At 37.5% G+C, this 15,788-nt stretch overlaps 1 protein-coding gene across 1 annotated transcript in view; it reads left to right on the forward strand.

Annotated features, from left to right (window-relative positions):
- Positions 1 to 2,553: 2,553 nt before the first annotated feature.
- LOC107733626 (syntaxin-binding protein 5-like) overlaps positions 2,554 to 15,788 on the forward strand; it is a 155,241-nt gene continuing 142,006 nt past the window's right edge. Inside the window, exon 1 of the mRNA XM_016545332.1 lies at positions 2,554 to 3,366. Coding sequence (XP_016400818.1) covers positions 3,199 to 3,366 — 168 coding nt within the window. The 5' untranslated portion in view covers positions 2,554 to 3,198. The remainder of the gene's footprint in view (positions 3,367 to 15,788) is intronic.

Below are 15,788 nucleotides of genomic sequence, written 5' to 3' on the forward strand. Positions count from 1 at the left end.
ATTTTGGCAGACTGTAACCTTAACCTTTTATTTCATACATCATTTTGAATTTATGAACCAATTACCCACTGCCTACATCACTAATGGTTTCCCACCTCATATTTTAATCAGTGTAATGCCCAGTCAAAACTCTCCAACTGCATTGCACTATGGGATACCTGACGTGTTCATGTTCCCTAATCCATGTCTGCAGGTTCCAGCAGGAAGATTAATGCAGCGGCCCCTTTGTGCAGCACACACCCCGTGCCGTTGTCTTGGCAGCTGCGTTATCTTGGATGCTGTTTACCCTGAGGGAGCGATGAAGAGGATTATTTTGCTTTTTTCTCACTCCCAATTCCTCTCAACAAAGGGATTTCTTCTGTAATACATCCACCAAGCAGCAGAGGGAGAAGGCCCCTACTGAGTTCCTTTAGCAACACTGCTTTGTGTGCATCAGTCGTGATAGGCCACATAATAATACAGCTAAAATAAACAAATCCATGTGGGAATGTTTGTCAAGTGACGAGCTACATTAGCACAAGAAGCCTGAATTATTTAATCCTTGTCGCATTTATAACATCATATCATCGAAAAACATTTAGGTTGCAAATGTTTTGTTTATATCTCTCACTATTAAAGGCACAATATGTAAGATTTTTTTTATTAAAATATCCAAACACCCTCTAGTAGTGAAAATTACATATTGTGCCTTTAAAGTTCAGTCTCTGATTCTGTCCTTTAGACAGTCATAGAAAATGTTGTCTGGGGTATGTACCAATAAATAGGCCTTGGCATTCATGATGAAAAGTATATTTAATGAAGAGATTTTAAAAAGCAATTACATGTGGCAGCCTACTGAGCTTCGAGTCAGTTAATTGGGGGAGCTTGAGCCTGATCTATAATTTTATAACCAATAAATAGTCAAAGCAATAGATAACTGAAAATGTCAAGTTAAAAATACTAGAAAGCATAACGTTTCTACCCTGTAATCATGGTAATTATGAACTCCCCTCTGTAGTCTTGTGAAAGGAAGTGAAGGAAAACGCAGTGTTTCTGATTCCAAAACGAAGTACTTTTAAGCACCCAGGTCCCTAAGGAAATTACAAAATATTCAGATATCTAAATACTGTCAGCAGTTTTGAGGCACCTACAAATAGTTTAAATGGCTTTTTTGGGTATGTCCATATCCAAAATCTATAGAAGAAGAAAAAAAAGAAGAAGAAAAAGAAACCTGACAAACAGAGATGTAATGTAATGTAATAATATAATATAATATCATATTTTAAAAATACAGTGAATAATTTTGATCAATTAACTAAATTAAATCAACTTCAGACACAGTTTAAAAGGTAGTTTGCAGGTAAGTTGTTCCAAGCATCTTGTTGAAGTTGCAATTTTATGAAGTAATTAAAATTATAGTTAAGTTAGTTGCAAATAAGTTTGCTTTTTTGAGCAGCTAAGGTGCTTTTTGCACATTATATAATAGACTATAGATTCAATATATATAAAAGAAGAGAACACACAAAAGATTTAGAAATAAAAAATATATAATATTTGGTTATTTAGAACATAAAAATCTTTGCGGAGCTGATGATGTTGTTTTGGATAGTCTGCATTATATATAGTCTATACAGATTTCTATTGTAGGCTATAATACATTCAGTAAATGAATCAAATAAGAAAAACATGGTTTGAATTTATCATAGCTTCCTTTGTGTATATGATGTTCCATCTAATCATAAGATTCTAAATAAAATTCACAGAAGCATCATCAGCTTCAAAATCTCTGGAGCTGGTATCAACAACACGAGCAGATTTCAGCGGAAAAGACTCAATGGAATAAGCCGTGCCGAGAGAGAGATGATGTAAATGCTTATGTAATCTGTATCTGCGAGATGCACATCACAGCGCCCCCTGGAGGCCACCGCTGCCTCTCAAAGAAGTCACATTATGGACTGGATGGATAGAGTGTGACCAGAACTAGAGATCCATAATTCAGCCACTGCTCCAACGTATCTCCTTAAGTTTGATAAAGCATTTTTGTCTCTGTATAATTCTTTAGATAATATTATTAATCTTTTTCAGATTTTCTGATACTAGTCACTTAACAATGACAGCCTAAACTACACCTCCACGTTGAAATGAACTCAACCACAGCCAGCAGCTCTGCAGGACGTTCAGATGTATACCGATGTCAAATTGGATGCCAATATAATGTTATGGACGTCTGCGGTCCTCTGTGTTTTAAATATCTGAAAGATTTCAATTTCAGTTGTTGGCATGAAAAATTACTGTACATTTGAATATCAAAAGCGCCTGTAGCTTAGTTTGGTGCAATATAGGTAATACTGAGTTTATGAAAAAATTCTGCAAATAATTAAATCACTATTTCATTGTTTGTGGTTTCTCAAGCACATGGTCCAATCGCTGCAGCTGGAAGGCGGGGTTTACAGTAGGGCCGTTGCACATGGTCCAATCAGGAGAGAGAGGAGTGTGGCTGTCTTGCGCTCAGTCTTTCAGCACCTTGGACAGCAGCTCGCACTCGACTGCGGGAGAGATTCTGGTTGCGGGTCGAGGGTGCTCGCCTCCTCTTCTCCCAAATTACTCAGAAGAAAGAAACAGAGAAGGGGATTTCACAGAAAATCTTTCAGGTCGTGAAATTTCATGTCCTTTCGAGGCAGTTTCTGATCCATTTCCGACGTTGGCACTTTGCTATACGCTGCTTCTCTGCGGCGTGTCTCCTTCTGCGTCTGGGATCCCAAACAACAAGCGTTCAACGTGAGTTTTGCCGTGTACAGCGATTGAATCTCGATAAAATACGGCAAGTAACATTCATTTTTACCAAAGTCAGTTTGTACTTTATTATGTTTCTGACATGCCTCCTGAGAATGTTTACTAGTTGGATGCGATACCGTCCTGCGTAAGTGCCATGAAGTTTCTTGGTTCTTCTCCAGCCTGGTTCAGGCTTTAATGCGCACTGAACCTCAACTCGCCTTTCTCCCCATATCCATAATCTTGTTTTGTGATCATCAGCCTTATTTTGGAAGATGAGGTTCTTCTGCGACTTTTTGTGCACATAAAATTCTGAAAGGAAGAAGAAACGAGGAGTCTGAATTCGTGCTGTGAAGCCGCATCACCTCCTATGCCGTTTTAACCGTCTCGACGGCACGTTTTGAGATTGTTCAAGAGAAACGTTGAAGTATAAACACAAGGATAAAGATGAAGAAGTTCCGAAAGGTTTTGGACGGGTTGACCACTTCTTCACCTGTCAATCCAGGTGGATCTCCCGCGTGCGGCAGTGCGGCTGGGACCCCCAGTACGGCTCCGACACCGCGGGAGCTGGAAATCCAGGAGACACTGATGTCTGAGCACTTCCAAATCTGTAAGGTGGGTGCCCCTTTCTAGCTTGTCGCAAAGGGCTCGTCTGCCATTGCAGCAGAGATGTGCAGCTAGTTTTGGCCAAGAGGCCTGTGCTAATCAATGCAGCTGTTGGGGGAACTGTTGTTGATAGAGCCACAATATAAATGGCAGTGCACCAGCACCAGCAGCAGACACAATACACACAGACACATACTGTAGTGCAAAGACATTGTGAACCACAAATACGGTCCCCTTCAAATCGTTAAGAGATAGTTAACCAAAGAATTGTAAATTCTGTCACATTCACCCTCATGTCATTCCAAACAACTCCAAACATAGGAGCTACTTTCTTTCTTCTGCAGAACATAAAAGAAGATATTTTGAAGAATTTTGGTAACCAAGCAGTTTAGTGACCATTGATTTCCATTGTATGGACGAAAACACTGAGACGTTTCTTAAAATATAATTTCATGTTCCACAGAAGAAAGAAAGACATACAGTTTTGGAATTATATGAGGGTGAGTAAATGGTGACAGAATTTTCTTTTTTTGTGTCAACTATCCTTTAAAGTTCCCAGAAGTTAACAGTTGTGAGATAGATAGATAGATAGATAGATAGATAGATAGAGCAAACTATCAGTGGTGAGATACTGGATGCTCTCAGTCCCCAAAAAAAGAGCCAGAACATTTGGACTGCATTTACATTTTTACCGTAGTTTTGACTCTCTCTTTTAGGGGCTCAACCACAGACACGTTTCTCAGTCCAGTGTTTAAGTGTCAGTATGACCATATTGAAGTGTTAAATGGACAATTCACACAAAAATGAAAATTCTTCTGTTTCTCAGTCCCATTCCCTAAGCCTTTCATATTAGCATCACCATAATGAAATGTTAAATTGATAGTTCACATAGTTCACAAAATAAAAATTCTGTCATTATGTACTGACCCTCATGTTGATTCAAACCTGTATGTTTTTTCTTCAGTAGAACACAAAAAGGAGTTGTTAGAGACTGACAGCTTCCATACACTTTCACAATCTATCTATCTATCGTTATATCTATCATTCTAACTTTCTATCTAGTTCTACAGTATTTGCTCAATGCATTGGGAGTGAGATGCTCAGGATTAGGCATTCTTGGGACACAATCCTTTCCTCAGTGGAGAAGTCAAGTGATAGGGAATCGATGACATAACCGAGGTGTTTAGCTTATATAAAAAGTGAGAGTCAGCCGTAGTCTCCGGGCTTGTGTGCTTTTTCCTGAAGCTATTTTTAGAGATTTTTAGGGCCTATTGCAGCCGGTCGGGGTAGTGGAAGCTGACTGCAGCGCTTCTACCTCCACTTGAATCGGTTCGGTTCGAGCTTGAAATTAGATCGATCGAGGACGGACGTGTGTTGTTCTCCAGCATAGCAAATTAGACAGCGGAAAAGCGGTAAGAAAGAACGAACAAGAGCCGTGCCGTTTGAATGGAAGTGCAGGAATGTATGACGTGCAGATAATGAAGTTGTTTGTGAATATTCCCAGAACGCCACATTCATTCACTGGCGACCGGCACACGCCTCGTTCTCACCATGTATAGTGATGGGACCGCGGTGTTGTTGTGCACTCCGCCGGGGAATATACGGTGAGAGAATCGCGCTGATATATACACCCAACAGCCCCGAGTGACGTTTGGTTTTCATTGATGCCTTTCGCGACTTGCAAAGCTTTGCAGCATGTGTAGACGCTTAACAGATTGGTTATATTAGGAAGGTTGTATTAGAATTCATCGCCAGTTAAACAAATGAGGTAAAACATCACATATTGTCAGGAGGATGTATTTATATCTGAGGTAGTACAGGTGTCTGCTATACAGTGCCGTTTTTAATTTAAAGGAATAGTTCACCCAAAAAATGAGCTCATCCTAAAGTGGTCAAAAATGTAGGCTAGATTAGTTTGTTCCTTCATCTGAACAGATTTGGAGAAATTTTGCATTACATCACCAATAGATCATCTGCAGTGAATGGGGGCTGTCAGAATGCTGTCCAAACAATAATAAAAACATCACAATAATCCACACTCCAGTCCATTAATTAACAACAATTAAAATCTGTGAGTTTTTATAAAAGTAATTTTTCATTAAGAAGTTTTTCACTTCAAACCATTGCTTCTGGCTAAAATGTGATTATATCGTCTAATTCAGGAGAGAAATATGCACAGTTGAAGCACCATTTATAAGCAAAAACTTTTCTAAACAAATATGTTAATACATTTTCATGTGAGAGGACAACAGGGGATTGACTTTTTCACTGGAGGAAGCATTATTATGGATCATGGACTCATATTTTGGCTAGCAACAGTTTAAAGTTAAAATGCTTTAATGATGGATTTTTGTTTCTTACAAACACCGATTTTCACTTCACAAGACTTTAGTTGATGGACTGGATCATGTGGATTAGTACTTGTGGATTATTGATGTTTTTATCAGCAGTTTGGACCGCATTCTGATTGCACCCACTCACTCCATTGAGCAAGTGCCAAATGCAAAATTTCTCTAAATCTGTTCCAATGAAGAAACAAACTCGTTCGCACTACATTTTTAGCTATTAAAAGGTCTATATAAAATATAGACTAAATAGTCTAAATAGTTTATAACTATTCCTGTAAGACATTGATATTTTTCAATTAAATATAGTTAGTCAAAGCTCAGTGGCAGCTTGATAGTTAGGCTACACTGTATAAACAATTCTGTTGTTTTTACAAAATAATTTTGGCAGCTGTGGTTGCCAGAATAATTTTGTAAAAAATACAGAAAAATCTAAGTTCATCACAAGTAGCTTTTCCATAAACTTAAGTATATACAAATATAAAGAAGGTGCACAGAGTCATTCAAGCAAACACAAAACACCATCATGGTAACACACAACACTTAAATAATGCAATAAACATTCATTAAACAACAGAAGATGTAACAAAACCCTATAACTGATAACAAAAACTATTAAAGAACGTGATCATTTAAACAAAATACTTTCAAATGTGAAGTGTAATGAAGGGAATTCTGGGAATATCAGTTTACAGTTTTTGACTATAAATGACGTTGATTTGTTACTTCGAAAAACTGAACAATTAACAGTATTTTACTGTAAAATTACATGAAATGTCTGGTTAGATCTTTTACAGTTTTATCATGTATATACAGGAACTTACTGTTAACTTATTAACAGTTTTTTTCTGTAGTATTTTTGCAATATTTTATAGTTACACTCATTTTTTTTTACAGTGAAAACAATGTTGTGATTTTGAGTGTTTTGCTGCTGTATGAATGTTGAGAGGTAGGTCAGATATTCAGAACACAGAGACAAACAGTTTGAAGCATAAAAATGAAATGAGGCTCCAAATGTGATTCCTCATGAAACAATTCCTTTAAATTTCCATTCTTTCCCTTTAAAAAACATTCATTTTATGAGGAACTGAATTCAGACTTGTTTGCTCACTAAGGTGGGTTAACACATGCTAGATTGAAAGGAACCCTGTGGCTCATGAATATGAGATTGTAATGCTATATTTATACTTGTCTGAAGAGGGATTGTCTGAGAACCACACTAAGAATCGAACAATGTCTGAGATGTCTCTTTTTGTATAGTACACACACTGAACAAAAGTAAAATTCTAATTTTCATTATATGACCCCTTCAATGAAAATGAAACCTGATATATACAAGCAAACCGTAAGCAATGGTGAATTGTATGAGTTATTATTCTAGAGATAGTATAAGTATAAAGAATCCACCTCATGGTCTGTCGAGGGATGCGTTCTTTGGGATGTTGACAGAGACGGTGCTCTGGAGACGCACATCTGAAATAGACTGCCGAACACCCTCTCATGTGCTCAAGAACACTCTGTGACACCCATTTCTGGGTATGATCACTCAACTGAATCATGAGCTTTGACAACAGCTCCCGTCATGGGCTGCCATGTTTCATGTGTGGTAGATTTAGATCTCTCTCTCCCTCTCACTTCTGTATATTCCCGGATGGATCTGGCATGCAGACAGAAATAATAGGGTCAAAGGCATAGAGCAAAAATAGAAAAAAAAACATTTAAACGTGTATGTAACATCATAATGGAAGATGTAAACAGCAGGGTGCTAGTTTTTTAAAGCCGATCAGGAAGTCTTTGCTCTTGCAAATGACAAAAAACAAGGTAGATAGTGTGGTATGATTCTGTTAGTGCTCTGTCAACAATGTTGGCTTCCTCTCCAGTGCTCTGAGACCGCAGTGGCAGCACAGCCTGTGCTCTAGAGCAGCCCGCTCTGTCTGCATGTATCCTCATCTCTCAACAGGAAAGCTGTGCTCACTCGACCAAAGGGAAACAAGTATGAATTGTATTGCACAGTGTCTATTGCTGATAGATTTTTCATCATCAACACTGTTTGTAGATTCAACAGAGTAGTAGGGCCAGATAGAAATGATGAGATTGATAGTAGCAAAGAGCTAAAAATAAGGTATAGCCATTCTGAGATCATGTATATACAGGAACTTACTGTTAACTTATTAACAGTTTTTTTCTGTAGTATTTTTGCAATATTTTATAGTTACACTCATTTTTTTTTACAGTGAAAACAATGTTGTGATTTTGAGTGTTTTGCTGCTGTATGAATGTTGAGAGGTAGGTCAGATATTCAGAACACAGAGACAAACAGTTTGAAGCATAAAAATGAAATGAGGCTCCAAATGTGATTCCTCATGAAACAATTCCTTTAAATTTCCATTCTTTCCCTTTAAAAAACATTCATTTTATGAGGAACTGAATTCAGACTTGTTTGCTCACTAAGGTGGGTTAACACATGCTAGATTGAAAGGAACCCTGTGGCTCATGAATATGAGATTGTAATGCTATATTTATACTTGTCTGAAGAGGGATTGTCTGAGAACCACACTAAGAATCGAACAATGTCTGAGATGTCTCTTTTTGTATAGTACACACACTGAACAAAAGTAAAATTCTAATTTTCATTATATGACCCCTTCAATGAAAATGAAACCTGATATATACAAGCAAACCGTAAGCAATGGTGAATTGTATGAGTTATTATTCTAGAGATAGTATAAGTATAAAGAATCCACCTCATGGTCTGTCGAGGGATGCGTTCTTTGGGATGTTGACAGAGACGGTGCTCTGGAGACGCACATCTGAAATAGACTGCCGAACACCCTCTCATGTGCTCAAGAACACTCTGTGACACCCATTTCTGGGTATGATCACTCAACTGAATCATGAGCTTTGACAACAGCTCCCGTCATGGGCTGCCATGTTTCATGTGTGGTAGATTTAGATCTCTCTCTCCCTCTCACTTCTGTATATTCCCGGATGGATCTGGCATGCAGACAGAAATAATAGGGTCAAAGGCATAGAGCAAAAATAGAAAAAAAAACATTTAAACGTGTATGTAACATCATAATGGAAGATGTAAACAGCAGGGTGCTAGTTTTTTAAAGCCGATCAGGAAGTCTTTGCTCTTGCAAATGACAAAAAACAAGGTAGATAGTGTGGTATGATTCTGTTAGTGCTCTGTCAACAATGTTGGCTTCCTCTCCAGTGCTCTGAGACCGCAGTGGCAGCACAGCCTGTGCTCTAGAGCAGCCCGCTCTGTCTGCATGTATCCTCATCTCTCAACAGGAAAGCTGTGCTCACTCGACCAAAGGGAAACAAGTATGAATTGTATTGCACAGTGTCTATTGCTGATAGATTTTTCATCATCAACACTGTTTGTAGATTCAACAGAGTAGTAGGGCCAGATAGAAATGATGAGATTGATAGTAGCAAAGAGCTAAAAATAAGGTATAGCCATTCTGAGTGAGCTTAGGTCTCTTTTTTTCCCTCAGTAAAAAAAACAGCGATGCCATAGAAGAACCATTTTTGGTTCCACAAAGAACCATTCAGTCAAAGGTTCTTTAAAGAACCATCTCTTTCTTACCTTTTTATAATCTGAATAACCTTCTTTTGCCACAAATAACCTTTTGTGAAACAGAAAGGTTCTTCAGATGTTAAAGGTTCTTTATGGAACCATTTAGACAAAAAGGTTCTTCTATGGCATCGTGAAGCACCTTTATTTTTAAGAGTGTAGTGGGACATAGTTAATGTGACATCTGTGTTTCAGCCATAATTTTATGAACAATTATATTTAATTCATATTACGAGAATACTTTTTGTGTGCAAAGAAAACAAAAATAATGGCTTAATTTAACAATTTCTTCTCTCCCGTGTCAGTCTTTGACGCGCATTCACAAGCATACCACGGCGCATACGTGTTCTTAAATTGTAATAATGTTTCACTATATCACCGTTTGTACTCTTGATCAAATAAAAGCAGCCTTGGTAAAAATGAGAGACTTCTTTCCTTGTATCTTGAAGATCCTCACAGTAGATTTTCCCATCAGAGGGTCTGAGCATCCAGAACGGTCTTCTTGCTCTCTCTATTTGAGAGGAATCACATCTAAATATGTGTGTAGTAGTGACATGTAGCTAGTGACTCATATAGAGTTTCCTGTCAGTGCTGTTTGAACCATTTTTTCTCTCTCGCTCTCCTTCACTTTTTCTATTTATCTCCTTATTTTTACATCTGCTCAATTGATTGATTTCATATGGTGTCATTTGTTTGAACCTGATTGTTATTTCTTTCCATCATTCAAACTGTGTGTTGTTTCTCCAGTGGCTGAGCAGGGCTAAGGTAGTTAATACTCCAAACAACTCTGTGCTTGTAATCACCCATAAATGAATAGCCCTATTCAGTCAATCTTTATCCTTGAATCCTTTTTCCACTCCACTTCTCTGATCCCCCTTCATTTTCTCTTGTTGTTTAGTAACTCGCACAAAAGAGAGACTGGAAGGACAGATTTTTTTTTTAAACCCTTAACTCGGTACTTAGCTGAAGCACCTCAAATCTTTTTGTGTATGATGTGACAAGCTTTGCACATCATCATTTGGCAATTATCTGTCATTCTTCTTCCAGATGTGTGGTTTGATGCAATCCTGCTCTGAGCTCTACAGGCAGTTTTTTTTTTTTACCTCAGGGCTTGATCTTTGCTCTAATATGCATTTTCAGCTGTTAGACCTTTTATTAAGACGTGTGCCTTTCCAAATCATACCCATTCAATTGAATTTGCCGCAGGTTAACGTCACTCAAAGTGTGGTAACAAACACAAGCAAAATTAATGCTCCTGAGCTAAATTTCAACGGTCCCAGATAAGGGTATGAATACTTATGCAATGGAATCATTTAAGTTTTTTATTGTGAGATACAAATCAAAATTACAAGAAATACAAGAAAAAGTCACACGGTGATATATGAAGTCACAAATGGGAGATGAAAAGTTAAAATCACAAAAAAAACGATATAAAAAGTCATAAAAAAGTCAAAAGTCATATTGTGAGATATAATGTCGCAATTATGAGAAATAATGTTGCAAGTGTGAGATATAAAGTAGCAGAAGCGTAAACAGATTTCCTAGATTTCTGACATCCTTCTGACAGACAACTGTGCACTTTATTTGTCACTCTCTTCAGGCTTGATAACCGTAACATGTATATTGACAGTGAAAGTGAAAGAGACAAATGTAAAGTCTAGCTTGCGATTGCCTCAAATGCCATCCAGTGCTCAATTAAGAAGTTGTTGCCTCACCTCCTTGTCAAGCTCACTGCCAACATTCATCAATATTTGTTTCAAGTCAGTGATGATATCGCACCCGACAGACGCGTTCATTTGTGATTGGCGTCCTTCCATAGCCTCCCTTTCCGATGACTTCAGCATTGAACAGTCTCCCTCTCTGGATAGGCGAGGTATAGCTGAAACATCTGTAGTCAGAAATCCAGTTAGGCACGTGCACGTGCACGCTCAAGTACACAATGTCTTGTAAGCTCAGTAATTGCATTCTAACTCTCGCTCTTAGCGCTGCTTGATGCCCACAGCATAAACAGCAGCAGGGTTCAAACCAGCTGCACCCACACATTCCGGTCAAGTGACGTTTAGATATGTATTATACACATACAGCAGCTCTGACAAAGACTAGAGGGTAGACGGATGAATTAGTCTTGTTGTCATTAAAAGGACAAATACTCTCAATTAACCTTCATGTTGTGCTGCGTTGGTTTTAAATCTCTTGGTACTTTGGACTGGATTTTGTCTGATCGTTTTTGATTCAGTCATATTCTGTTGTGTGTGTGCAGGATGATGGTCTGGTTTGTAATTGATTGGTGACAGAACTGCTTTTAAAGTGGGCTGTTTGCCCTCATGTGGCTTCACCGGGGCGATGACACACTTATTGACCCAATAAAAGAGCCTCATTTCTCTTATCTGGTATCAACCCCCCTCCCTCCCACCACTCAGTTCTTTCTGTCTTCCTCCTGTTCACTCAATTGTTTTAACGTTATTTGTTGGATTTGAGGCTTAATGCCATTTCAGGCTGATTGAACCAGATTTCTGATAGACAGTGGTTAGACCGAGAATCCTGCTCTGCTTGTTTTATTCTTTCCCTATTTGTAAGTTTCTTCCTTATTTCAAAGGAAATGTATTCTCGAAGTGATATATGTCTTGGGGTTACGGCTTATAAATGTGGGTCAGGTTTTCCCTACATTATGGGGATTAGATGAATAATTAGGGGATAGGTGGATGAGAAAACATGCTTAATAATGTTTTCATGCAAATGTAAAAATACAAAAAAGACTGTAAAGTGAAAAAATTTTTTTACTTTGAAATTAATTTACTTTGAAACTATTTTTACTCAGAAATTGCCAATACATTTTTAAATAATTACAAAGAAATGGCAAATAACACATTGAATTGAACATGAATTTTTCAAGAAATAAGTGTCAAAAATATTATTTATTTATTTTTAAAATTTATGAGGGTTAGGATTTGGATGTAGTTTTAGTTACTTGTATATCTTTGTATTATATTATATTATATTATAATTGTATCGTTGTATTTACTTTCAGATGTTAAAATATTTGAGTCTACTGTACATTTATTTACATTATCCAAAATTGTATATATTTAAAAATACCACATTTCTTTCTTTCTTTCTTTCTTTTAGTTCGTTCGTTTGCTTGTTTGTTTGTTTGCTTGCTTGCTTGCCATATAGGAATGTGCTAGAAATCCTTCTTTCTCCTCTCATCACTTTTCCTTGTCTCTTTCTTTTATTCAGATTCATTTTCTCACAGGCACTAACCCTATGGATGCATTCTGAGTCAGATTGCATTCCTAGTTCATTTTTGTCTTAGGAAGATTATTCTTCTTGACAGAACTTAGCTGAGGACGACAAGAAGCTTTTTTTTATGTGTGTGTGTGTTACCTCTTTATGTATTTGCTTCTATACCTTTACTTGTTTTCTACAGTCTTCAGAGTTTTTGTTATTTATAAGATGTTTTTTTTTTTTTAACCAAAGCAACTTACAGTAGACTTATTACAGGCATGGTCCTGTTGAGCAACCTGGGGTTAAGTGATTTGTTGAAGGCAATCCCCAGTACTGTACCTCTCTCAGTCACCAAATAACACATCTTTGAAAGAGCAACCTCTGAGCAATAAAACTATCCTCTGGGATTGCAGGGATTAAACCCTAGACCCCAGAATGAAGCAACACAGTATCCTACACCCTGCCCTAGTCTCATTCTCACACAGACCACCTACAAACCGCTCATGGACTGGCTGAAGTCTACTGCACAAAAAGAGCTTGAATGAAAATAAAATTGGCAGTTTGAATTTGATTGGCTGGCATCTACGTAATTTTGAGAAATAAATAATTGCAGGATTTGCTGAAGTTTGGGAGTTAATGTATGTCACTGAGTACTTGAAAGATAAGGATTTTGTTGCGGCAGTTAGTAGTGAGCATATCAGATTAATTTGAGTTTTTACATTTACATTTATTCATTTAGCAGATAATTTTAATCAAAGTGACTTGCAAATGAGGAATGCAACATAAGCAGTTCATTTTAAGGAGACAGTAAAATGAAATAAAAATTCAAAGCAAAGTACCAAAGTTACTCAGAAAAGAATTAGTTGATTTATTCAACGTGATCTCATGATAATTTGTATGTATTTTACGTAAAATGTGGTACTATAAAACGTACATTTACTTACGTTTTTACAGGCATTATTTTATTTTATTTTGTTCATTTTATTATTTTATTTTATGTCAAAAATGTGTAGAACGATTTGCTCTGAAACTGTTCCTGTAATAAGATGATTTAAGTAAAAGTGCCTACTTTTTGAAAGTGCTTATGTAACTTTATGTAACACTAGAACTGCCTCTATCCCTATCAGACATCTGTCTGTGTTATGACATCAAAAACAAGAGCTAGTCTGGCGTTTGTTGCTGATCACAAGTTTGAAACTGAGATTTTAAGAATGAATACGACCCTCCGTTTGGGCAGAAATCTTTATCAAAGTTCAAAAGTTACTCAAAAGTTCAGTGTCTAGATGTTTCTTTTCTGACTGAAGGATTGAGAGGATGTAGCTCTAGCTTCATGCGTATGAGTCAACACCACAAAGTGCCAATCTGGAAGGTTTTTTTCCTGAACCATGTACGGATAGACTGTGGGATAGAGCTTATCAGGGAACATGAGTGTCTCCGCCATATGTACCAGGCAGCTCTGAGAGATTTGCTACATATGACCACAATATAGTTTACTAGAGCAATGTGCAGAAAAAGGCATTTATTCTTCTTTCAAATTATGGAATTTTGGAAAAATGAAAAGGCTGAAGTTGAGAAAGAGGCTAGTATTGTGTATTGACTTTTAGAATAATTAAACTGTTTTATATAACAGAACAAATTTGTTATGTTATATAAACTATACACTTTTTATTTAAGAAATTAAGATATATTTTTGGTCTCCTTTTTAATACTTTCATTATCAGTGATGTATGTACTAGCCTACATATACTAGTCACTACACCACAGCTCCGACTCATTTCATCCTTAATATTTCATATGTGCATGCCCTGACATTAACAGATATGATATTACAAACTATCAGTTTGTGTGTACAAAAGGCATCTACTATGTGTGTAGCATTAATAGTTCCCTCAATACATTTTTAATACAAGCTGCATTAGTAATGATTTCAACAGACATTTATATAGACCATCTTTTGCTTACACTGTGTTATATTGCACTGCAGCGGATTAATGCTGTGTCGTATATAAATAACTGTGTGAGGAAGAAGGGAATATATGAATGGAACTGATGTCGACAGTCCATCCAAGAATATTTGGGAGAGCATATGACAGAACCTGTTGTATCTAAAACGATAACGTGCGATGTGTGTGCATGCTTGTGTGAGACACACAGCGCGAGTGTGAAAGCGAGATCTGCAGTCTTAGGCAGAGGGCGGTGCATGGGAGTGCTGGATGTGTGGTCTATTTTTAGATTGGGGTCTAGACTCGCCCACCCTCCCCTCTGAAAGAAGAGGCTGAGTGAATGAGGGAGAAAGATAGTTCATTGTGTGTGTTTTGGAATATTTGTAGCGATGGAGAAAGAGTGGTTTTAAATGTAATTAGATAGAGATAGATAGAGATAAAGGGAGTGAGAGAGACCCTTGCTCAGTGTTCTGGAGAGTTCTATGACATCAGTGCTGCCCAGGTCTCTCTACTGTATGTTGCTCTCTTCCTTCCTGTGCCTTTCCAAAGCAGAATTAAACACATTGTCGAAAACAAACAAACTAAAGGAAAACCAAAACTAAAGGCGAAGGCCAGATGGATCTTCTGGCCATGAAATATGGATGAGACTTTAAAGATTGGGGCCAGTAGATGTATTTTTCATCCTCTCTCTGTACTATGTATATTTAAAGGGGTCATATGATGCTGCTAAAAAGAACATTATTTTGTGTATTTGGTGTAATGAAATGTGTTTATGCGGTTTAAAGTTTAAAAAACACATTATTTTCCACATACTGTACATTATTGTTTCTCCTGTATGCCCCGCCTTCTGAAACGCGTCGATTTTTACAAACCTCATTGGTCTGAAAAGCGAGGTATGCTCTGATTGGCCAGCTATCCAGTGCATTGTGATTGGCCGAATACCTCAAAGCGTGAGACGGAAATGTTACGCCCCTCACCATACTGTGATGATGCCGTGTACGGCCGGAGCAACGACACAAAAACATGAAAACCCATTACAAACGAGGCATTTGTTGCATCCAGTGGGGACATAATTACAGATTATAATGACTTATACTGTCTTTTTACGCGTTGCGTTGCATTGCGCCGCGTAAACATAAAACCATGTCTGCATTTGTGATCAGAGAAATGACAAACAACAAGTGCTACTCTACACTGCCCAAAACTCGCGTTTGAATCATCAGTAGCAAATGATAAAAGAAAACGTACTTACATGAGTCAGAACTGCCGGCATTTTAGCCTCAAGCGTGAGACGGAAATGTTACGCCCCTCACATACTGTGATGCCGTGTCCCGG

The sequence above is a fragment of the Sinocyclocheilus rhinocerous genome, unplaced genomic scaffold, assembly GCF_001515625.1.
Source record: "Sinocyclocheilus rhinocerous isolate Xijiao unplaced genomic scaffold, SAMN03320098_v1.1 scaffold1842, whole genome shotgun sequence".
NCBI classification, from domain to species: Eukaryota; Metazoa; Chordata; class Actinopteri; order Cypriniformes; family Cyprinidae; genus Sinocyclocheilus; species Sinocyclocheilus rhinocerous.